Below are 26,522 nucleotides of genomic sequence, written 5' to 3'. Positions count from 1 at the left end.
TGATGATGATAATAAATATGATGTTGATTTAGATTCAAAGCAGCAAGATGAGTTTTGGTTGTGGTTGTGGACTGGATGTACTTTGTTGTTTGCTATAGTTTCATCTGTGCGTTTATGTGTAAATAGGCTTGGCCTGTTGCGTGTGAATGTTAGAGTGGGATCAGAGGGGTTAATCTGAGCAAGCATGTGTTCGTGTTCATGCGTGTACTGTAGATGTGACTGTGTGGCGTCGGAATAAAAAAAGTGCTCCGCAACGTTATTTAATACGTCAGTCTGTTTCAATACATATGCCCCCCCCCCACCCCCTCCGCGTGACTTGAAATTATGGCGCCCCCTTGTTCAGATGCGTTCCGCGGTCCATGTGCACAACCACTTCCTTCTTGAAGCCTAAGCAGTACATGAATGTAGTGACTTGTTAACTGTCAGAAATGCTGTCCCTAAACGTACTCCAGACAGTGATTATGTTGCCACAACAACATAATTAAGAGAGCAGTTCAGTACAGACGTAATATAAAGGAGACGGGGTTAACCTGTCGGATCACTAAACATTCACTCCAATCTTTCAATCAGACTGATGACAGGTTGCCTGATTTTCTTAAAGAGTCCCTCTCTGTTTGACAAATCCAATTTTTTAGAAATATAATACATTACCTAATTCCTTCAGCCACATATCAAACATTAGGGACTTCTCACATTTCCAGAATTGTAGCAGCAGTTTTCTGGCTAGCAGTGGAGAGAGAGATGGCCAGAAATTGTTACTTGCCCTCCACTCCAGCTGGCTCAACCACCCCAAATAGCATGGTTAGAGGTGCAGGGTAAAGTCTTTATAAAAAGCCTTGGCAAAACATAAAAAATAAATATCAAAAATAAAAAATAAATGACCCCGAAAAAGTTTGTAACCTCTGACGGTTCTTAGATCTTCCTGATGGGAGAGATATTCTCAACCTTTAACTGTACCAAAGTGTGACTAGCATTTATTGAGCTACTGTGAATATTTTCCCCACTCTGTGTGTAATTGAATCCTTTCTGCCAGTCTTTCCTAAATTAATTTGACGATTGACTATTTAAATTTTGTAGAACGCTGTAAAACTGACACAGTGACTTCAGTATAGTCAAGAGACTATCCAAAGCAGCGTGGTGAGGTTTCTGCTCGTGCAGTGAGATCTGAGCTCTGTCGCAGTTGTTAAAGAAACGGAAGAAATGTGAAGTTGGGAGCTGAAACGTCTGCTGCAGTTTCTTTAAAAAAAAAAGCGAGGTGATCATTAAAACTACAAAATTATTAAGCGGTGTCAAATGAGACGAGGCACACTGAGTGAAAGTGGGTCCACCAAAAAAAGATTTACAGCACTTAATCACGAAAAAACTCCTAAACCGAACTTCAGTGACTAATGATATAACGGCGTGTGGATATCTGTGCAGCTCTTTGTCTGCTTTTTCTCTACTTTTGTCAACCCCTTGAATCAAAAGCCCTCTGTGTACCGTTAATCATTAATAATAAACAGCAACCACTGTGTTCTGGTGAGAAGTCATGGATGGAAAAGAAAGAAAGGGAATAAATGTACATCAGGAGGAAAAGCAGGTGAGAGATTTTTAAGGGAAAGAACTTGTCCTCCTGTGTTTCCTCCTCAGTGGGAGACCACTAAGCTGCAGCAGTTTTTACTCTTTCGGGTCTTCATGGTAGCACACAATGTCTGTGCTGTACGTGCTATGCCTTAATCTGGGGCATTTGCATACAGATGACATACTAAAGGTTAGAAATATAGAAATTGTGTTTCAATAGAGTACAATGATAATCGTGTTTGTATTCTGCATTGTACTTACACGGAATGTGTTGTTTCGATATTATGTAGAAAAACAATTACCCAGGTCTAACCTTCAGAGAGTTTAGCTTTAGTGACGTAGCACAGGCATTAAGTGTGCACCATTCCCTTAAGGGGCTTCAAAATAAAGAGAAAAATTAAAGTTTAATATGCTTTCAAATAGCACTAATCATTCCCGGGGGTCATTTAGAGAGCTCTCTGAATATGCATTACAGGGAGAAGGGCTTCCTTGCCACTGGCCATAGAGCACTGTTGAATGATTGGCTATTAATTTGTTATGATAGTTTCCTCTAAATGCAAAAAAGTCAAACCATGAGGAAGAGTACACGAATCCAGCCTCCATACCTTGGCAACAACTTGTGTTATGTAACCAGAAGTTTACAAAGGGCTGTCTGTTTCTCTTTGCCAGTGTTGGGACCAGATGGGAAAAGTAGTAAACATATTTATGCTTAACAGCCTGTTTAAAAATGAAAAAAAGGCAAGCTAAAACTTTGCAGTAAAGATTTAATAGATTTTTTTTATCAGTGCAAATTTAACGTAATTTAAATGCACATTGCAATAGAGGTAAAATATTATATTAGGCTAAAACCACATGAAATACATATTTATACCACAGAAAACCTCGGAGTTACTTGAGCAAGTATTTGAATGGACTCATTGTTGCTTTATTGCCATCACTATATATTATCTTACTATGATGCTATTATAGAAGCAGCTCCACTGCAAAAAAGTCCTACTCTCCATTTATTCAGTTTATATTGCTGTTGTTACTTAAAATGTCACTTTTTTTCCGAAACTGACAGATTTGTCTTTAATATTTTTTTGCTAACAAAGTATGTGATAATAATGTGTCATCTTACCGTGTTCTTCTTTAATTTCGTCACACAGTGTTGCTGTATAATGCTCATTAGGCTCTGCTCTTTTTACAATGGGGTCGACATAAAGAAAGTAAATGATGGACTGCTGGTTCCTGCATGCGGCCGCTGTCATTGACAGTCGCAATGACACAAATGAATAATTTATGCTCAATTTATGGTTTACTTGTAATCTAGTTTGCTGACCCGTTGACATTGTGAGATTGTGAATGTTTTATGAATGATCATAAATAAAGAAACAAAAGACGTCATTGTACTTTATAGTTTTATTCATATTTTGATCAGAATTCCTTCTTTGCCGTTCCAGTCTGCAGTCTTTCTGGCTCTCTATGAACTGATGTTTTAATCAAACAATAAATCTATTTATGCATTCAGTAGCTCATACTCTATTCCACCATGGGAAAAAAGTAAGCTTTAAGCCCTATTCGCTCGGCATTTATCAACCACCCAGTGCACAGTAACTTTCCATTGCTTTGTCCATCATCTCTTCAGGTCGCAGTAAAAAGAAGGAGCATTGCCTGAATGAGGAGTTATATCCACTAGAAGAGACGGAGGCTTGTCCCTGTGATGAATTTTTGTCCCAGCCGTATGGAAACTGGTCTGCTTGCATTCTCCCTGATCCTTCAGCTCCGGGGTCCCTGCAGGGCTGGATGAGCCACAGGGAGGTGAGGGAGTGTGGCCAAGGTCTGCGCTACAGAGCTGTGGCCTGCATCGACCAGCAGGGGCACCTAGTCGACCCCATACCCTGTACAGACTCAGGTAGGACTCACAGAAGTATACTGCAGGTACTACACATTTCACTAGTGTAAAATGTGTTGTTTCACTTCATTCTTTCAGTCTGACGTTGTGTTTTGCTTGAACCAATTAGTGACGAGTGGCGTCCCCATTCTCAACAACCTCTACCAAGCTAGTTTAATACATTCAGTACTTCCCAGTGTGTAGGCTAGACATTAGTAGTCAGAATAATCAGAAATTGTGATATTGGTGAAACCCTAATTATCTATCGCAATGCCATCTTGTAGGTGGCGGTTATTTGAAGTGTTTATTTTCTTCATCTTTGTCCTATTCTTCTCTTTTTTTCTGCGTAAAAGACAGTTGTGTTAATTGTGAATAAAGTTATCCAGAGACGGCAAACAAACAAAAACCCTTAAGCAGTTTCACTCTGCCATGTTGGCACAGTGTAGGAATGAGACACTCATTAGTCAGATAATTAGCTCTTGGTGTCACAGTGAGCAAGTCCAAGGTCTGGCAGAGCACAGGCCAGTGGCATGTCTGTCTGACATTATTAATGTGATCCTGACTGCAGACGGTAACCAAGTCTAAATCAGGCCTCCCCCTCCTGTCTGCCAATGTTCAATTTCAGGCTACGTGGTGGACATTTGCCACATCCCTTGCCCCCTAGACTGTAAGCTCAGTGACTGGTCAGCATGGTCAGTCTGCAGTGCATCCTGTGGCAGCGGGTTGAAGATCAGGTCCAAGTGGCTCAGGGAGAAAGCTTTCAACGGGGGACGCCCATGCCCCAAGTTGGATTTGAAAAATCAGGTAAGCACCAGTGCTTGTGTATCCACAGCCTCCTGTACAGTACAAGAGGGAAACAAATTGTGGAAGGTAACTGTTATTGTGACAGCATGCTGATGTCTTTGTCATCAGTCTATTTTTAAAAGTCATTTTGAGCCATTGTTTGACTGTAGTTTTGTCCAACACTTGCTGATGTACAGTTTATAGACATTAGAATAATGCATTTTCGTTTTCAAATGGAGACACCGCAAAAGAGACCAAACAAAGTTGACCTCATCATCCATCTACATTGTTCTCAAGTCACTTCTTCCCAGATTGGATTGTTTCCATGGGCACATATAATAGAATGCAGATGAGGGCAATCTGCACTCCGAGTCCACTCATGTTCACCACCATAGTACGTGTAATAGGGAGGCCGTGCTAAATGAGACAAGTAGTTTGCATAATAGTGTCCATACAGCTCCATGTTTTACACAGACATACAGCATTCTTTTACTGGGAACATTAGCATGATGCATGCAGTAGTTTGCATTTTAATTTCTATTTTTACACATCTCCGGTATGCTTTTGGAAAATATTGTGGTTGTTTTGCAGTCAACGCTGCCATATAAATACACAGTGGAGTTGTGGCATTCTGCTCACATTTCAATGATAAGGTTTATTACCCATCTGCCAGCCGGACTTGGGGGTGACCTGTTCATTTTCCGGTGTCTTCAGTCAGACCACATCATTTGCCTTGCAAGACATGCCCTTTCTTTGACATAAAAACAGGGTGGTGTCAAGTAACAAAAAGAAGGGGTGTTCGAGAGAGAGAAGTGGACAGATGGGAGCTTTTGATATTCCATAGTCAGGTTTTATTCCTTGCTCTGAATATTTTGTGACAGCACACCTCTCATGGGGTCATGGTTTAAAGAGGGAAAGTGTTTTATGAATGCTGCTTCTATGCTTGAATGGGCTTGAAAGGACACTTTAGTTTGTGGAGGTCAGTATGGAGATGAGGCACGGCTGTGTGAGAAATATTTCAGTGTGTTCTAGTGGAGATTTGTGTACAGATGGTTAAGTGCCCACTAACAAGGTCTATATGGCCCCTGTAGTAGTGCCCTGTAATAACCCACGCCACTAAAATTGGAGCTCGCTGTTGCCAATGCCCTCGCGGATTTATCCTGAGGGTGGACTAGGCCTCATTGTTAACATTATTAAATTGGCCATTTAAAGTGAAGTACATCTGTCCAAGTGTGGGTGGAAAGATAGTAAAACCTCTGCTCTCTTTCAGTAGACTTTGCTGTTGTGTTAAACAAGGAAACTCCTGGACGGTCACAAGTGACTTCTTGACATGCTGTCAAGAAACCCTGCTTTCTCCTTGAGCCAGTGCACTTCACCACTCAGGCCCTTGTACTTACATTTGGTCCTAAGTACTTCATTTAGTCTCTGTTAGGGTGCAGCGTGACAAAGAATATTCACATTCCTAATGGCTGCCCTGCTCTCTTATCACCCACTGTGAAATGCTCTCTACCCAAAGTGTGGCCTCGCTCCCACCAGCAGATGTTTCCCCTCGAGCCGTGGCCAGAACTGACTGGCTTGACAGAGATGAAATTTACAGTGCACCGCAACTCATCCTCTCATCACATGGTTGAGTGAGCAAGTAAGATAGGGGGAGAGATAGAGAGAAAGTGCCACCATGAAAATAACGAGCAAAAGTGGCCACAATGTCGAACAGACTGTGTAGGAGTTGGGCTGTAAAGTAAACTGTGAACGTGCCGATAATGAGGTAGGCTGTAAGATTTACTGCAGTGGTAAAAGTTGATCAAGAGCAAGTGCAATCAAGAGGAATAATTCATGCATCATCTCACGGAAAAACTGTCATTGTGGATACCTTGGCCTCCTCAGAATCCAGAGTTCAAATGGGAACATAATAATTTAGGAACTAACTAACTGTACTGCAGGTGTGTTTTCAGTTGACCATTAGATAAACCCCTCCCTAGCACAGCAATTGTCTAATCATAGCTTAGCAACCCTAATTGGCACAGCCAGCCTGTCAAGTTACATTTTTTCACTTGTTGAAGCTGTGTGTTTAAAGCTGTAATACGAACGATAGCTCTGCGCTGTTCCTTCCTGCTTTTTATTAGATTAGGTGAAGCTCCACCAGCCGTTACAAGCCTTTTCTCTTGTAACACTAAAAGTGAAAAGTGCTGTTTGTAAATACAAACAATAAAGCACCATAACCTCCGTCTTTCCTCAGCCAATTATGTAAGCTTAGCAGACCCACAGTAATTAATAAGAATTCTGACAGGTATATCTGTCCCTTTTATCATTGTTAATTGCATATGAGATGGGAAAGCTTGACAGGTGTAGCAAGGGTAACTAATGATGTCAACTGTGTACATCACAATGATCCATCAGAGCCTGTTTTAAGTATTGCTTTAACTGCACTATAGTTTGAACAAAGTGACTATTTTTCATTTCAGAATCCAGAAAAATAGCCGCATATTCTGACAGTAGAAGGTTGGTGTCTTGATTAAGGACAATGTGGCTCGACGTGCCTGTTACTAAATTTGGTACACCTCTATTTGAAAGATAAACTATGCAGGATTTTTCTAATAAAAAAAAAAAAAAAAAAAAAAACAATATATAGACTCATACAAAAGTAGTCCCTCTCACCAGAAATGTGTGGTTGTGTATTTATCTGCAGAGACTCTGCTCTCTGCCTGTATTTTCTTTTCTTATTTTGCTACGTTTGAAACATCTCTGGGCAGAGCGTGCAGGTGAGGTCAGGACTTTATTAAAAGGGTAGCGATCGTAGGCACACTTCCAAGACGAGGCTACGGAAATCACAGACACAGGGCTGAAAAACACAAATATAGCAAAGCAAGATGCCTAAAATGATACTATTTACAAACATACCATTTATGCAGTCACACTAGAGCATCCTCAAACTTTTTTTATCTCGATTGTCCAAACACTCCCTTGTAAGAGTATAGTACTTCCTTAGTGACATATTCAGCTATCTGGTGTGCAAAAACTTCCTACTCTTTTAATATCACTGTTTTTTTAATAATATAAAGTACCTGCAAATATTGCAAATGTACAAATTCTTCACAGATTGATTCACAGCACAGCTATTTGTAGCCCAAATTTGAATATAAGATGCCTTGAGAGACTGCCACAGAGAGCTCACAGATGTCAAGGCAGAACACACAATTGGGATCTATAATTACAGGAGACATTTGAATTTCATCAAACCCCCATGCAAGTGTTTGCCGCCAAATGCTGAGATACCAAGTGGTATGTGCAACGTTTCCGTATAATAGAACAGAACTGTCTTGACTGTCTGCCAGCCAGATAGTTATTTTTCACTCTATTAACGCCTGGGGCCTCCACTCTATCCACACTGGCCCTGTCCTATGGAGAAACATCCTTCCTGTCCACCTCCGAGGCTCTTCTACCATATGTTGCGTGTGGTGGGAGGTTTGTGTTTGTGTGAGAGAGATCTATAAGGTTACAAGACAGGTGCCTTTGTTTGTGTGTGGGTGATGAGCTGGCATGGGACACAGAGGATATGCGTCTGACAATTCTCTCCTTTTCACTTTTTTAGTTTTTTTTAGTTAACTCTTGTGTTATATAAGGGATGCAACAACAGGGAAAAAGTTTCCTTACTGTAAAATAGGCTACATTACATTACTGTCATTACTATTGCTTTATTTGTTGGACTTTTGCTGCTGTGCATGTGTTGGTTATGTGTGCTATATTTTCTTTATTTTGGCCTTTAAACAAAAAGAGAGTGCAGGTTGTGTGTGGACAATTACTAATTGGGGTTATGTGGAGCAATTCAGCAATTACAGTTTCAATATATTTCTGCTCTCAGAGTATCCCTTATACGATCCTCATTTCCACAGAATCCCATCCTCCTATTCATGGAATACAACAAAATCAATATGTTGTGCATTTGAACTCTTGTTGCATTTGATCCGCTTGTTGCAACTGCAGGTCAGAGGGGAAATGAAACAAGCTTGGCTGAAAAAGATGCTCTGCCCTTATGTTTCCTGTTCCGCTGATGGCTTTCGCGCTGTGAATGCCACATACTGTACACAGAGAGAAGGTGCTTTCATCTGAGAATACGCACTCTTCTAATAAGCATCACGGCCATTTGTGCCTTGATGCGAATGCTCATTTGTAAATGTATTTCTGCTAAGTAGTTTAGGTAAATATCCCTATTAACAATAATCTGTTAGAGTAGAGTTCAGAGGAATGTAATTATCACATAATTAGCAGTACTTAATAATTATGCCTTTTTCATGTGCAAACCCCGTGAATCACATGTTGAATATGGATTTAAATTGTGTGAAAACACAAACCTACAGGCTCAGCTTAAATGTCACAGTTAAACAGGGGTGTTGTGTTTTGGCACTAGTGAAATTGCTCACAGCCCAGGATGTGGCACACATTGTAATATTAAGAAAACAACGTCACTCTGAATCAAAGGGCAAAAAAACGCATCCGCTGCTTCATGGCGAGCCTGTAAGCTTCAGGCATACAATTCAAGTGATGCTCACACTTGACATACAGTGTTTCACACTATCTATACTGCATTTTCAATGCACTCCTCTGTCTTGTTCTCCTCACTCTTTTCCTCCACCTAGCTGCTGGTGCTCTAAATAGATGTTAATCAGCAAGCCTGCATGCCAATATTCTGATCATGCTACTTCAGAACAGATTCATTAGGATATAATCATGTGTGCGCTCCACATTCACTGCTGCCGACAGCATTCTGCAACTCAGAGCGATGACCAATTACATATTAGTGGTTGCCCACAAACACACAGTTCAAGGCAGTGTTTTCTGCCCATGATGTTGGATGCCCAGGATCATTGAATGTTATCTTAGACAGTATACATATCATTATTGTCAACACTGAGTTCAAACGTTTGCTGCTTGGTGCTAACATATCATCATTGGTCGTCTTGGCTCAGTTCAGCTGAATGTTTGTGTACTTGGCAAATGTCAGTAAGCTATGAGATTAGTATGCTGCTGGCTGTTTTTCTCAGAATACTTTGAGCTTTGCTGTGGTGCCTGTTTAGAAGAACAGGCTAGAAAACAGTAAGATACAGTTCATTATAGGCATTAATTTGTGCAGGGTTTTTTATTGCTTTCCCACATATCTGCTTGTGGGCGATGTCATGGTGCCTGCTGGTATGGCTGCCAAGCTTAGCTCTTATGGTGCTGCTATCAACCCATGCCCAGTGTTTTGGTCGTTTTTTTCTCAGGAAATATACTGAGATGTTTCATGCTGTTGGTTTTGACAGCAGCAAATGTTCTCTACTTAAATGAGCGCTGGATAGTTTGGAGGTGTTCATGTTTCTTGGCATTCTTTGGTAAACTTCCTCTTTGCCTGGCTTGGTAAATATGGGGTAATATTTGCACATTGGCTTTAAGATCCTTTGACATATCTCTTGTGTAATTGGCTGCAAGGAAAACACAACATGTTTAGGTAACCACATTCATATTTTCTTCACACACTTCTTGTCAGCATTAGTGAAGCATTACTTTGTGACAGCTTGCTCTGCTGTGTATATATCATAAATTCAATCTAAACAGCCGAGCTCTTGTTGAACTCTGAATTAACTGCTGGACTGTGATCACACTCAATGAACTCACGGCCATCTGCTGTTTATCAGTGCTGCTTTTTATAGAGGAGATTTTGCCTGATCCAAGCCAAGACTCTCGAGCTTGTAATGAGAATAAGTGAAATTATCTTCTGTGAAGCTGATGTCGCTCGGCATTATGCTGCTTATCAGGTGGAGCTACAGTATCCTCTTCAGTTCAGTAGATGAGTGCTTCAGAAAACTGTTTTAAATAATGTACCTCCTTTGATTTTGATTTTTTTTTTCACCCAAGTGCTTCCTGACCAATGCAAAACATTTTTTGGCAGAAAATAAAATGCCAGAGGTACATTACAGCGCTGGGCCATCAGTGTCAGATTTTCTACACAACAACCTTCAACAACAAACATTACACTAACTGTGTTTTTGATAAGTTGCACTTTCAATTTAGTGATATAATTATTTTAGGTGTTATGCATGACTGACATTTCTTAAATTTACATTTGAAAAATCTCACATACCCCCTGCACACTAGATAGTATATTTCTCTTGGTGGTACATTGATGGGGCCACACAGTGGTCAGCTCCCAGTCCAAGCATATGAGGAGTCTGGGACGGCTTGATCCCTGCACGGTGAGCTCAGCTACGTACCCGCTTTGTTTTTCCTCCCAGCCGTGCATTAGGGGGAATGAGGCAGTAATTATCTTGAGGATTGTGTTGAGTTCTGTCTCCTTTGATCATGAAGGAAAACCCTATCTGTAAAAGCTTTCAAACAAGTCATAGCTGAGTCTGCTGTATCGCTGATGCACAAGAATAGGGGGAGAATAATTTGGGATTTTGTTGAGTGTTATCTGCTGTGGAACTGCCTCCAGCTCAGTGTTAAAACCAAGAGCTGCTGGCTGACTTCAACAGGGCAAAGCACTGCATCGCCACACCAGTTAAATACAGAGAAGTACTGGCCGAACCACTGGAGGAGTGTGTAGCTCAAGGACACTCTGACATGTGGACTAGTCCCTAGTGAGACTGGTCAAACTAATGAGGAAGTTCGGCTCTGTCCTGGGGTGCTCTTTGGTTCGTATGTGGGGTTGAAAGAGTGATGACCAAACTATCTATTATGTGCAACACCTGCCACCCACTGCGTAGAATCATAAGTGCTTCTGGCAGCTCCTTCGGTGCCAGGATGCTCCACCTACAGTATAAGAAGAGACACCTCCTTCCTGCTGTTATGGGACTCTACAACCAGCCTCACCCTCAAGCAGACCATAATTACATCTGAATTATCAGACAACTATGTGTTTTAAGCTGCATTTAGCTTTTTGCTCTTAGTTTGTCTGTAGACATCTGGTGTTGTTCTCTGCCTCACTTAACATTATCATCATCTGCTGTTAACTGCAGACAGGACAGCTGCTATTCAACAATAAAAGCTGCTTTGCCTTCTACCTTATACAAGTGCAGTTTGGAGGTGTTGCAGTAAACAAGTACAACTCTGTTGCATCGCGTTTTGACTTATGTATCATGTTCTACTTTTGTATATATCACTGTGCTTTCTTCCTGTGTACATTACACCCTATTACTGTGTTTTTACTCTTTTTTTCTGTAGTTGCTGGTTAATTTCCTTAGCGTAGCATGGCTTGGCTCTTGACTGACCTGGTCCACTATTGTCTTCACCACTTTAGACTTCATTACACTACAATACATCAAGGTTTTGCAGTTAATTTACGGTGGAATAATTTGTCCTATGTACTGTTCTGGTATATCTGAATCACATAGGCCGCAGCCTGAGTGAAGTTGAGACAGGGTGAGCAATAGGCGATGTCTGCAGTGAGCATTTTTCAAGAAAATGCATATTCAAATGAGTAAAAGTAATTATTTAGAATAACATTTGAACAAAATGTTATTTAATGAGTTTGTATCATGGGAGAGAATTTGGCTGATTACTCACTAAAGAGAAAGGGGGTTCCTCAAGAAATTGAAATTCACCATCTGGGAACCGTTATCATCTATTGCACATATACAAAACAATCAAACCTTTAATCCGTCTGCACGCTATCCGCCCGTCAAAAGCCAACAACAACCCACAACAAGCAGAAAGAATGGATGAATCCTAAATATCAGACAAACATAAAGGGGAACAAATGTTCTTGTTCTTACCTGAGTGCACCCGGTGCTAAACTCATCTCTCTCCTTCATTAGGATGAAAGACTTTTGGAGCCAACTGCTGATGGAGCTACCTAAGGCCAAGGAGGTGTAATTAACATAGAGCAGTGTTTGGGCATGTGTTATTCTCCCCCTGTAGGCCCAGCCCAAAAAGCGAGGTGTCTGCTTGCATTACAAACCATGCATATTGTTAAGGCAGCCTGAAGCGCTGCCACCCAGAAAGGCTACATTTTGGAGCCTCTCTATCTTCACTAAAAGCCTCAAGCCACCCAGATGGTCCACAGCATTTACTTCAGATACAAAGGTTAATCACAGCGTCTATCTGCTAATTAGAAAAACAAATTGTATCAAGTGGCAGGGTGAATATTAAATACATGCTCATCATTTCTTCACTGGGATGATTTTTTAAAAGGTGCAGTTGTTGCACATTGCTGTGAGCTTTGTAATCGAATAAAACCACCAAGCTCTAGTTTTTATTTTTATTTGTACTTATCTAAATTTGACTGTATGGGAATTATGTTTATAACATCAAACAATTCATTTTCTCTTTACATGTCAGTCTGGTACCAAATGGCTGTACAACATAAAAATACTGTCCTAACAATACAAGACACAGACACAGACAGTAGAAATAACTGTTAAGAGAAATAAAGGTTCTAAGTGGGACCTACATGTGCTATCGCTACTGTGAACTGTGGTGTGATTTACAGGTGGGTTTTTTTGTGTTATTCCAAGTTTTTTCCTTGTAGTACAAATCCCCTATGTAATACTCATTTGAACTGTGAAGGAGAGGCATCGGCTCTGATATGATAGGGGAGCTCATTCCCAAATGTTTTTTTAAGTGTGTGACAAAGATCTTTGACCATAGCTATTATTAAAAGCTAGTGCGGGGTTAAGTGCTTGCGAAATGTCTCTGCTAATGCACTCCTGTCTTGTTGAGCTGTGTCCTGGTAATAGATAACAGAGTGAGAAGGAAATAATTTCAGAGCTGGAAATAGAGCTTGATGGCCAAATAATTTGTGTAATTATGGAAAGTCACGCCATTGCCCTCCAGTAGGGCCAACATGGCAGTCCAAGAAGGATGTCAGATATAAATCTGCTAGGGCCTTTGGTTCATTGACGTCCTTGGTGGTGAGAGATGTAATTGAAAGACAGTAGGAGAGAGAGAGAGAGTACCATCCCTCAGCCAACTCAGAGGCCAAAGATTGAAATTAATTTTAGAGAAGTTATGTCGTGCCTCTCGAGGCATAGACTGTTTGTCATAGACTGTAGAAAAATAATGGCTGTAGCTACCATGATGTCACCCTTTGGTTTGTGGACTCCCATTTTCAAGCCCAATGTTCAGCATTTTGACTGTCGCCATGTTGGATTGTTGGAGCCATTAGTGACCATATTTGGATGTGGTGGTTGAGCTGCAGAGGAGCGAGAGGTGGATCTAAGTCAAAGACTGTGGTGCAGTGTCAAATACTCGAGATCGGTCTTGGTCTTGAGATCATCATTGAAGGCTTACATCTTGTCTTAGACTGGAACGCATTTTCAATCTGTTTTGTCTCAGTTTCAGGCAAAGAGGACTCATGATTTTATTTCAAAAACAATCAAGACCCCAACTGTGAGGATATCATTTAATTGTTTGTGACTGTTGAATAAAGACGGTTAAGTTGATTTCAGCCCTTCAATGTTTGTTTGTATTTGTTTGTGCATAGAAAACAAAGAAAAATTCCACACCTAAAATTTGTCTCTACAGTGACCTTTGATGATTTGATCAAGACATTTCTCCTGGTGCACTTACACACACAAACATATATACAATATGGCAATAACAGAGGTTATGAGGAGGAATCTTCATTTGTTTTCTGTGGGTGTTTTTATTGGAATATGGTTCTAACAATTTGAGGAGTGCCTATGGTTTGCATGTTCCAAGTTATTGTAAGTTTGTGATGCAGTGTGGGACTCACACCGGTCTGGTCTTGGTCTTGACTCAGTCTCGCCCTGCCTTGGTCTTGGTGTTGACTTAGTCTCAGCCCCTCAGCATCTTTGTCATGTCTCCATCTCGATACACTCTGATCTTGGTCATGCCTTGGTCCACAATATTGTGGTGACACTTAGCAGATAGCCTGTCACCTAAAACAGCCACACCCTTTAATATACTGTACATAACTATGCCTAACTGTGCAGGATTATCTGGAAGAACGACAAGTAGAGTCATACAGAAGTAATCCCTCTTAGTCGTCACTTACGACTCACTAGAGATGTGGGGTGGTGTATTTATCTGCAGAGATTCTGCCCGCTGCCTGTACTTTATAATTTTCTTCTTATTTTCTATGTTCAGGATGTTTATGGGCTTGTACCCCCACAGCACTCAGGTGAGGTTGAGCCTTTGGAAGCAAGGCGAAATGTCAAATGAGAGTGAATCTGGGATTGGCTTTCACTTTCACTTTCCCAAACAGTAATGACAACCTTGCATAGTATTTCTTTTATAACATTCAGACATTTGAGTTATATAAAAATTTACCTCTTGTACAGTTGTCATGAATGTTAAAATTAGTTGTAAAGACCAAAACTTTTTTTGTGTACCAGGCTGTAATCATGTTTATTTCTGCTGTAAAGTTGGGCTTTGGGGATTGATGTGCTTCTGGGGCCAGACTAAAAGGCCATTAGAGGAACTGCAATTTTGGCACTTCCATGTTGGCTTTGTTTTTCAGACCCCAAGGTTACAACTTGGTGTTAGTGTGATACTGATAACAACAATGATAGCTCATTGAACATAACAGGTTCAACAGTCTTATACAATTGAGACAAAATATATTGCTGTGGCACATTTTTAATGTAGTACAATAATAATATGCTGTAGATAAATACCAAATATGGGTGGGTTTTTGTGTGTGCCACGAAAATTTAAACAAGTTTGCTGCTTTATTTCAACCACAGTAAGAGAGTTAGTCGCTAAGTGTGTCAAATTCCACAGAATAACATCTTTTGATATTTCAAGTTGCATTTAAAATACCATGAGTGCTTTGATCCCATTTTTTCCTGATGGCAGAGTCGTGCTCCCCTCAGGAGATCATCTATGTTATCCCCCCAGTCTTAAATCATCAAGAAGTGTGAAGGGATCAGTGTGTCAGCAGGGCTTAAGAGCAGATGACAAACTCCTCGGCACAGAGTCTTGTGCTGCTCAAATGTTGGTTTTTGTGGATTGTGTTGTTGTGATGTAGGTTTTCCAAATTAACGGGTGGTTTAACCATTCGTTGGCTTGTCGGTGCGTTGGTAATTTTGACAGCCACACGTTTTTGTAGACCTTGTAGCTGCATTTTATCTCATCTCCTCTCATCTAAATCATTTACAGTAGCTTTGTTATCAATTCTCAGCAATAACAAGGGTTCTTCTTGCGGCAGTATCTCTTTTCCAAGCACAAATAGGTGTCTAACTCACACAGGCAGTCACCCTAATGGCTGCATTATATGTTGGCACATTCTCAACTTTTCATTTCATGAGTATATTTGAGAGGGCATCATCACATGGGAACAGATCCCACTGGGTTCCCATTGTTTTCTAACTCATCCATGGGCCTGCTGACAGTAATAGCGCAGTCTATTTGAAGTTGTAGTCACACTATGACAGTTAGAGAGATTTATAGAAGAGAGTGCTCCTCTTTAAGGCTTCCTGTCTCATTTTCTCTCTGTTTACAATAATAATGTGCCATCTCTGCAGGAGGGCCTGTTGGCGTTCACGTGTCCTTTTGTATTTGTGTTTATTTGTGTGCTTGTGTGCACATGCATCACTGTGCAGGCACCTACACTGTTTGTGTGTGTGTGTGCCCATGTGCATGGGGTTTTCATCAAGTTTTTGCAGGTGTGTTTGTTTGTTTTTGTTGTGTTTGTTTTTTGGATGGAAGCCATTACCATTATCCCATACAGCAAATGAGAAAGTTTAACAATAATGCAGTTTATTTTACATGCCATGCATGTTGCAATCTCAGTGCAGTTTTGCGGTTTTCTATAAACCAGGGTCTTGAAATTTAGTCGTCATTAACTGTTTCCTCTAAGCCAGAAATAAACATGAGATTAACCTGATTCTAAGCTGAAAATAAAAAGAGTGACTGTTCTGGCATCCACGGGGCTTTGCAGTACATAGATGCATGCTCCAGCTAATACCATTTGTCACTGTATGAGGCATACTGCGTTCTGTGAGTCCAGTAAATATCCAGATCAGAGGTCTCTTAAGTTTACAGCAAATGTTAGTACTATCTTGGTTCAGGGGATTTTATTTGAATGTCCCTTTTACTGTGGAAAAATAAATCATGACGGCCTGAACTGGTGTCTTGTCAACAGCATAACAGTTACTTTTAGTAACCTTGTTTAGATACAGAGCACACAGCCTCTCTGAGCATATGCTCATTCGCGCCGGCTTCCCTCTCACCATCTCCAGATAAATTAATTTCTCAGAGTTGCCTTCAGCTGCAGGTCTGGCCATTGCACAGCTGTTGCAACCAACTGCAGCACTTTAAAACTCTCCCAACACTATGAATCATTCAGTTTGGCAAAATATCCAGCACCGCTAGATTCACTGCAGATGATGAAGTACTTAATCATCCTTTACCCTCATTAATGAAACACAGAGCAGAATGCAGTATTTTCTAAAATCCTCAAATTTAAGCAAAACTATGCATTTCTGTCACTGCAGGCAAAATCTAAACTAATGATCATATCATTGTTCTTCTCTCCCCTGCCCAACTTCTGGCTTGTCATGCACTGCTAATATGGACATCCACGCAGGCTCAGGTCAGTGCCGTTCATTCTGTACATATACTCTGCTGTAGCTAATGAAGACAAAATGCATGCCAGATCTGTCCAAGTCACACATACTCCTGTGACCCCTTTGGTCAAGAGGAAGAACAATAGTTTTATTGGAGAGTGCTACATGGATGGAAATCATTAATGTGGAGTGCATTTGGATGATATTCCAACTGCTTTTTAACTGGAGGGACCGACATTTTCTAAAGGACTTCATTATATGATCTTATATTATATGAATAGTCGATAAAGCTTTTGAGAGTGTGCTCAAAGAGATTGAGCCGGGTAATATCATTCTTGCATTTCCTATCCACCCAAAAATATATTTGATTTCAGGAGTGTCTAAAAGAGAACAAAAGAGCAGAATATAGAGACTGATTGAGATTGCCCATATAACCAGTGAGAGAATCTGGTCTCTACTGGCTGATTCTAATTGATAGCCTTTTCCTCTTTCCTTTTCGTGAATGTGTGTGACCTAAGATGTGCTCGGGAGCAAATCCAGCATTTTTCTGCTCCATCTGTGTATCGCAGTACACCAGCTTTAACCTGCCAAGAAATTATTAAATATCTATCTGACACCTTATGTGTTCTGGCACTGTAACCAGATTTGATATGTGCGACGGTCACATGATTTCTCAGTGAACAAATGGCGTTAGCGCCCAATAAATGCTGTATATGTGTGACTAGAAAGTCTTTTGTTTTTTGCTGGTGATGACAATTAGCTGTTAAGCTGAAATTGTGTTTCTACAGTAGTAGTGGAGAAAGTGGGAGCAGAGCAGTTGCCAGTTTACCCAGCAGGGGCATCTGCAGGGACAGATGGGAGATGATGAGGGTGTGTAATAGGCATCTGTGTGGCCCGTAGGGGAGGGAATACTCAACACTCATTCCCTCTCTATAGCCTGCACACACACACACAAACACAGACACACACACACACCTACACACACACACGCTTACAGACACCCATTACAGCTTGTCATAGCTTTTTCCACAAATTGTCCTCTAGAGTATACCTTTTACTGTGGCAGACTGTTACATAGATTGAGAGTAAACATGTGTTTACAGGAGCATTGCGCTGGCTGTTCCCTTGGTTATACAGACATGCCAGAGTCACTGGTTGAGTGGGGAGAAGTGAATAGGCTCAACATCCAGCCAATTACATCCGCAGCTGAAGGGCCTATTGCCATGGTCATTGTCGTTTTACACACCGCATGCTGTTCTCTCCATATCATGGTTTGATTTCAGTGTAAATAATTATACCTTCGTGTCCTTTTCTACAGGGATGACATTTTAAGTGCCCATCAGTTTATTCAGAGCCCCACTGTGGGGAGAGTTTAGGGATTGAACTTTCCTTTTAATTTCTGATAAGATCTGTTCCTGTGCTCGTACTCTGAAAAAATGAAATGAAAATGAAAGGGGCGTCGATTCTTATCTTAAGTGGGAGTAGTATAGACATCAAAATGTGCCAGGGAGGAAGTATGCATAGCCATAAATTAATAAAATAAAATAATAAAATATTAATAAAAATAAATGTAAAAGTTGACATTTTCAGCTCCTAGGTTAAGGCAAGAAATTATACCTGAAAGCGCAAAGTGTTTTTTCTCTTGTTAAATTAACCAAAGAAAAACCCATAAGGAATACTGGTTTTAGCTAAGAGAAATCTAATTAGTGTACAACAGTGTGAAAAGTGAGTGTCCCTAATATCTTCTATATTACCTCCAAGTGTATGCACCAGCTCTATACATGTAGCATGCTTGTGTGTGTGAGCTGATTTGTATGCGTGTCTGTTTTTCCACGTTACACAGTCCGCTGCTTTTGTTAATCCCTCCATGTGTGTCCCTTTCCTTGTGTGTGTGTGTGTGTGTGTGTATGTGTGTGTCTGTTCATGTGTGTGTGTGTTTGTACGTGCACGCGTGCAGGTGTACGAGGCCGTACCGTGCCACAGTGACTGCAGCCAATACGAGTGGAGGATCGAGCCCTGGTCCATTTGTACCATCAATACTGTGGATGACCTGCCAGCCTGCGGGGAGGGAGTCCAAAGCCGCAAGATCAGGTCAGTGAACGGGTTAGGCTTGGCAGACTGCTAGCCTGGCACTGCAACACACGCCGGGAGGGGTAGACTGGCAGCGTTCCTGTAGCTGGCACTCGCGCTGGTCCTGACACTTGCAATGCCAAGGGAAAACAAACAGTCAAAACAAACTACTGGTTCCTAATGAGAGTTGTTAGATTTTTTTGCAGTGCCTTTTTAGTGGTACTTAAAATAGCCACAGAGGAAAGCAGTGAAGTGTTGACCTTCTCTGCAGGCAGCAAGTACAGGTTTTGGTAGGAGATTATGCACCATCGGAAATTGGAAAGGCCAACAGTGTTGTTGTGTCAGAAGCAACTTAATTGGTCTTGTTTTGTAGAAGCCTACCTCTGAGTGTGAGTCACAGCCACAGATTTAAAACTGGTCCTAGTAAACCACCCAGCTGCTGAAAGGAGCAGAAATCTGTCTGTGCAGATTTGCAGAGATCGTCTTTCCAAGAGTTAAGATTTCATATAACTTTCTCCATTTTGGAAATTTGTATACATTTCTAAACTTTTCTAGGTTTTAATTTAAAGATATATTTCTGCTTAACTAGAGATTGGCCTTCATATTGGAGGAAAAAGAATAAAAGAAGCCAACACTGATATTGTCCCGAATTAATCCAAGGAAAACGTAGGTCCCCAGTGTCAAGGTCCTCCCCTTTTGCTGCAGGATGGTAATGTTACTTTCACTTGGTATTGAATGTAAACATATATACAGTCCTTCACACAGTTGCAAGAGGTTCCTCTCCAAAAATAACTGGGTCATTTGAAGTCATTTGAACAAATGTTCACGTACTGGAAACAGTAAATAGACTTTTTGGACCCACATTTCAATTTTATACAGCTAAATGTTTTGAGAACCCAGACACATGGAACAAATTGTAGAGACCTGGCAGAAATAAATGAGTTGCAAAATCTTACCTCAGAGAAAAAAAAAGAGCAAAATCTATTTTTAGTCCCAAACTTAGAAATGTGTTCTGCAACTCAAAAAAGGATCCAGTAAGTAGTGCCCCAGAGACTAGTTACAGTGTCTGCTGCTCTGCTAGGTGTGTGAAGAGGGGAACGAGTGCGGGGAACAGCAGTGTGGAGGACAGTCTGTGTGATCAGGAGGAAATGCCACCCAGAGCTCAGGTCTGCTTTCTGGCCTGTCCCAACGACTGCGTCGTGGCACCCTGGGGACCTTGGAGCAACTGCCCTCTGGTAAGACGCAATAATCTTGTGTTGACAGGTTGTGTGCCAACAGGGATCATTTATTGTTATTATCAGAAACATGTTGATTATCGTCAGCATATGAGCGACATTTGGTTATAATGGCCAGACAAGCCATCAGCAATGAGAAATATTGAACGCAGCCTTTTCAGGGGGTTTTGTCAGAAATTTGAACATTTAATTTAACATTTGTGACATCTGTCTGTTTATTTTGAATACTGTTAGAACAATATACTATTAGAGTATGCATATAATTCACATATTGACAGTTTTACATTACTGTCCAATATTTTAGGATTAGAACCTAAAAAAAAAAGCATGATGTATGGATTAACATTTTCTTTGTTTTTATTTACAAAAGCAATTTATTGAATTAAAAGTTTTAATAAAAAGTATGCTTACTTTACTCCTCTCTAAAATCTTGTTCATTTCATATAAAATGAAAGTGTTTTGGCTGCTGGTCAGAAGTTAGAAAATTCCAAATGTCAGTTTGGACTGTGGTTAATTTGTGATTTACATTGTAATGATTTTTGACTCTTCTTAGACTTAATCCCCATTTCCTCACTTATTTAAAAGATTGAAAGATTTATCAATTAAAAATTATGAACAGCTGCAGTACTATTAAGATACACATCAGTATCTCCCGAATACATTTTTTTCTTTTCTTTTTTTTTTACATTGAGACGAAGTGGTGACTTACTGTAAATTTAAAGGTCAGAAACAACACATTCACATTCTAATTACACATCAGGGAAGTGTTCATAATAATTTATTGGGGAAGTGTTTAATAAGTAGTAATTAAAGTTCACGTTCTAATGAGCTCTTTTGTACATCCACCCAGCTGCTCTGTAACCTTGTGTGGTTTGAAATCACACTTTACACAACAATGTTTGGTGCTGCAAATTAAATTGAGTCTACTAATGTGCCTCCATTTCCCAATGCCCTCAGTCTTAAACTATGTAGCATATGTTCCCCCGTGTCTCTAGCCACAGGCTACTGGTCACCAGGCTATGTAGCCATGTTATATGTTTCCTGTCAAACATAGCAGTTCAGCGGGCTGGAACATTGGAGTCAGAGAGGTGGTGGGGGTGGTGGCGGGAAAAAGAGGTAGAGAGATTACTTACTTAGTTTTCACACAGACATTTCTGTCTCATTCAACTTTTAATCTGCAAGTTTTGGCAGCAATGTAGCATCAGTGAAAAGCAGCCATCTTATGAATTTGGTGATATGATGATGCTAAAACTGTTAACTTGAAAGCCAATTAAACTGTAATAGTCATATAAACTGTTACGGGTGATTTGTTTCTACAGTTAAATCAACCCTGAAACATTTAACACATGTAGCACAACAGAGTGTGTAGACATGGTGGTATTTGTACTTGTGTGTTTGTTCATCTGCCCAAATGACCAACTTCAGAGGTAGGCAGGGCTCGTAAACAATAATTCAGTGTGGTTTAGACTGAAACAATATAGCTGCGACAATTGATTTTCGGACAATAAGAAGCAGAGAAACCCATGCTGTGGAAAGATGTAGAAGATAAATTTGAGATGTGAGACTTTACGCATTTTTCAATAATAATGAAACAATAAAAATGGTAGAATAAATTATTTTACAAGATTTTTCAAAATGGAAAAGAAACTACATGTTGCCATAAACGTAGCCTTTTATGTACCAATGTCCACAGATGTCCACCTGAAATGACTCTACACACTGTGGCCTGCGTGAATGCCATGAACTGCCAATTGCAAGCATTTCCATCATGAACGAAGTCTCTGTACGTTATACATAAAAGGTTTACCTGTGCATTTAAGCTATTTTTCAGTCAGTCCTAAAAGCAAATGATTGCTCTATCTCCATTCTCCTCCCTGACAATAATGCCTCACCCTCACTTGTCTTCACTTCTTCCTCAGTGGTACATAATGCTCCAAGACACTGAAGAGAGATGGAGATCTTGAAAAGATGCAAATTAACTTAAAGTCCTCCTCCACTCAAAATGTGTTTTTATTCTGTTTATGTCCCCTAAAATGAAAGACCTTGGTCCCAATTCTCTTCCCTCAACCTTACCCCTTGGTTTCAATTGCACTCGCCAGTTAGATTCCCCTCAATGACGAAGGGGTAGTGTTGAGGAGTAGGGAATTTTACCTACGAATTGGGACGCCACTTTGTGCAAATTAGCATAACAGACGTGTTCACCTACATCACGCGTACCGTTGACGTTGGCTTCTTGCACGGAAAACTGTCGGCTACATCGTGAATTAGCAATTTTCAAGCATTCATATTCTAACTCTGCGTTCACAGATAACAGTGCATATGCAGAAACATCACACATTCCGACATATTTTGGAATTTTTCCAGCTTATTTGCGAAAGTAGTACTTACAATTGTGCAGTGGCTTTCTCATGGAGGCTGCCATCTTCCTGGAAAACTCGCCTGGCTGGATAGTTTCGTAATGCATCCTGGGAAATTCAGTCTTCCCCTCAGTTGAGATGGGTTCGTAAGTGTGCATCGCACGGCCCTTCAAATTAAGTGGGGATTTTAAGGGCTGAAAAGCACTTCCCTAAATTTTGAGGGGAAGTGTGAGTATTGGGATGGACCCCTTGACTATACTGACTTGTATCTGGGCAGAGTTCCTTACTCCACATTCCTCTAGTGAAGGGGGCAATGTCTTCGCACCTCCCTAAAATCTGAGATTCAAACATATGCTGGGCAACTAGATTACTATTACTAATACAAAAGCCAATCACTGTCTAATAGGGGACGGGGGAACGGACTTTACAGAGCCCTGGCAAAGAAACCTGAAACCTCCAGCACAGAGCAGACATGTCAGTACAGAGGGCAGAGTTTTTGTTATAGCATGGTGAAAGTTTTGACAGTAGACATGGTAGAGAGTGCAATTTTTTTATGTAAACCAGATCCTGGAGCTTTCATCCACTGTCTACCAAAAACCCCATTGTATGAGATGTTTTTGTGTGTTTCATAACCACTGATGCAGTGTTAGCCAATGTCAGTTAGCCTATAAGCTAACAAACAACACAAATGAAAGATGCTAATTACACTTAGCACTCTGATACATCTGCTCGATGCCAATTTTGGTTCACAAGAGACTTTCCTCTAACGCTGATGCATCTTGATACACACTGCAGCATGAAAGAAAGCCAAAGCAAACCTACCGCAAGCAAATTAGTCAATGAGAGAGAAAGAGGAGAGTTTTGTTAACGAATATGTGGAAAAACCATGTTTCACAAAATACTAGTATTAGCACAACTACTTTAAAACATATCCGGAGAGGGATTTAATTTTCCTTCGTAAATGGATAGTGTTAGTGAAAGCAGGAATACTCAGTGTAAAATATGCTAGTCCATTGTATTTGTAGATAGCTATATAACCCAGGGCCATTCCTGTACTCAGCTGGAATGAGGATGCCGTGGACTGTTTGCAGGTTTTTGATGAGATCAGCGATGCTGTGGGGTCCAAGGGTGGTACGGTGATGAAGGAAAGCATCCTGGTTAATAACACCGTGATGGTTCCATACACTGTCCACATACGTTCGAAGTGGCATTATGGCCAATGAAGTTCCTTCCCCATAGCCTTGTTTTAGCTTTACTGTGTCAATAAAAATGCAATTATAGGGGAATGTATTTAGCTCTGAGACCCTGTAAAACAGGAACAAATCACATTGTATCAAGGATAAACCCAGAGCAGTGTTTATGGTGAAGCACAAACACTGCATTAAAGTTTTGTGTTTACATCATGACTCCAAAGTTCACTGACTCTCTCTCCTAACAGTAGCACCCCCAGAAATGTTTCACTGGGGTGGCCAGAGAGGACCAATTCAAATGACAAATTCTGAAAGAAGAAACGCTTCACACATTTGTGCCCTGACGCAAATTTTAATTATATTCAAGAATACGTGTATTCATACGCTGTTTCCTTGAGCTCAGCTTAGGGTGGATTTTAGTTTAATGTTAAATGGTCTGGATGAGGATCAACACTTTCCAGTCAGAGGCCATACTGTAGCTCCCTGTGGAGAAAAAAGGTAATTGTCTCCTCCAGGTTGGGTTTTGCTTTTCCAAGTGAAGGAGACTACTTCATAAGGAGAGGATGAGGCACAAGACAAACAAGCCAACCAATGCATCCACTGATCTATGCTCTGTTCCTGAAGAGCTACTTCATATTTGTTGCTCAGGTTCTTTAGGGTTTAGAATTGCCAGCTTCCCAAGTTGTTCATTTTGCACACCCTGTTACAAATTGTTTTAATGCAACTTGTGAGTACTCTGCAGATTTTCTACCAGTCAGTGCAAACCAACTTGTTTAATCTCAGGTCAGGATTGCAGGATTGTTTACGGATATGGATAATGAACAACTGGCAAAGAATCCCCAAACTGTGTGACAGAGAGTGAAAATGTGAGGCATTATACTCAATATATATTTGCGTAATGTAACTGTACTTTAATGTATAACCCGTGGTAACTTAGCTTGCAGACAAATGAGCAGACTTAATTTACTGATTTTGTGAACTTAGCAGGTTTTAAAGGTTGAGTCACTCTGCAGTGATAAAGGTGGCGTGAAAATTATCTTGAACCTGGACCCAATCTGTCAACAACCAAAGGCACAAGTGAGCCTGCAGATTGCAGGATCATATGTATGTCGCATACAAATACATCATGTGCATGGTTGTGTGACAGTTGGTGTGAAAACATTAAGGGCACAATGACTGCAGCTGATTCATGAGGCTCACACGGAGATCCCTCATTAGGAGGTGACAGTGATTGAGGTGCATGGCGTGACGCATCAGGAGCAGAGGGACGAATGCTGCTCAACACACAGACCTTTATCAGTAGAATATGCCTTCTTACCTCAAAGCTGACAGTTCCTCCACACACTACATTTTCACACATCCTTTTCTCCTCTGATTACAGATTTTCACTCCCATGTAGTGTGACTTGGGAGAATTGCACATTCTCATGTTATCACACTATCCCTAATCTTGGTAAATGTTGCACTCTTACAGTTTTCATAATTGGTCCCTCAGTTATTCACACATTTGTCTTCATCTGCCTTCGACTGCCCTGTGTATAAGTCAACACTATAGTATATTCAGGTTTCTGTCTGGATTAGTCAGACCTCCAGCCTGGAAACACAGCATTTATAGCACACTGACGGCAGCAGGAATCGTATATTTGTCAAAGAATGTTGAATTCTATTCAAACACGTATCTTAGTTCTTCCCAGTGCCTCAGGTGGGGGATATAAGAGGATGTACATACAGATTTGTGTCAGTGAATTTGCATTGCCTTTAATGTAAAAGCTCAGCCTGTCCACACCAAAATATAAACACAGTGTTTGTTTTTTAAAGAGAATCACACAGAAACCACCGCACTTTGACATCAAAAAATGTTACCAAGAGCTTCAGTACATAACTCTAGGATACTTGGTCATACTTGTAAGATGCTATCGAGATTTTACATCATAGTTATCAGATAATGTGTCAGCGAAAAATATCACTTGTTTTTTGTACTTTCAAAATGCAGAAATGGGTTACTGTAGATGAGAAACAACACTAACAAGTAATACATTATTTATAAATTAAAACAAATATTGGAGAGCAACTTTACTAAGACTATGATTCCAAACCCATGATGATGACACACATTAAAACTGTAAAAATCAACACTTCCAGGTTATTGGCCAATGACACCAGGTTACCTCAGTGAAACTATAGTGGCCAGAACATAAAACAAAAGATTATTATGAAAAGAGTTGTGATGATGAGGTTTAGCTGGCAAAAGAGGCATCATGAAGCTTCTTTACTTTTAGTATTCATATTGGATTCAGCATAAACAACTTTTTGAGTGGTTTGTAAATGCCTTTAGTTTCCTCCTGGCAGATAAGGCTCAAAGTATGAGCAGACAGGCTTCATTCATAAAATTACAAAACCATTTTGCTTTATTTCTAACATCTCCAACTTCAAGTTCTATTTTCACCTGAATGTATTAAAATATAATTTTTTTTGATGTTTCTCACACATAATTTCCAAAGTCTCTTTCCTAACTCAAAAAAATCCTTTTTCCAATAAGATATAATCTCTCCATGGCTTTACAAGTATAAGCAGTATTATTTGATCTGTGTAGCAACACAAAAGATATTTTAAGCTCATGGATAGCAGTTATTCAGTGGCATTTTAAAATAATTTTCTGTTTTTTTGTTTTGTTTTTTTGGTAATCTGCTTTGTCAGAAAAGTGAAAAACAAATCCTCTTGACATCAGTGATTGAATTTAATTACACAATATGATTTTAACAGGGTTCAAGAGGGTGATGAAAGTCATTTCGCTGACAGTCACTGCTTTTATATCATTGAAATATCTTCTTCAAAACAAGAAAAGGATTTTGGAAGAGCAACAACTGCAGCTTGTAGTTTTAACATAAAGTGTGTCAGGTTGCTATGTGCTGTGCTCTTTGTGTTGATAGCACCAAAGTGACGAGAAGAGAA

The 26,522-nt window shown here is 40.3% G+C and overlaps 1 protein-coding gene across 1 annotated transcript in view; it reads left to right on the top strand.

Annotated features, from left to right (window-relative positions):
* Window positions 1-26,522, top strand: part of thsd7ba (thrombospondin, type I, domain containing 7Ba) — a 243,155-nt gene that overhangs the window by 196,934 nt on the left and 19,699 nt on the right. Inside the window, exons 15-18 of the mRNA XM_078174396.1 lie at window positions 3,188-3,454; window positions 4,059-4,237; window positions 18,677-18,810; window positions 19,871-20,024. Coding sequence (XP_078030522.1) covers window positions 3,188-3,454; window positions 4,059-4,237; window positions 18,677-18,810; window positions 19,871-20,024 — 734 coding nt within the window. The remainder of the gene's footprint in view (window positions 1-3,187; window positions 3,455-4,058; window positions 4,238-18,676; window positions 18,811-19,870; window positions 20,025-26,522) is intronic.

Source organism: Epinephelus lanceolatus, chromosome 14, assembly GCF_041903045.1.
Source record: "Epinephelus lanceolatus isolate andai-2023 chromosome 14, ASM4190304v1, whole genome shotgun sequence".
Taxonomy (NCBI): domain Eukaryota; kingdom Metazoa; phylum Chordata; class Actinopteri; order Perciformes; family Serranidae; genus Epinephelus; species Epinephelus lanceolatus.
This window is presented reverse-complemented; position numbering and strand designations above follow the sequence as displayed.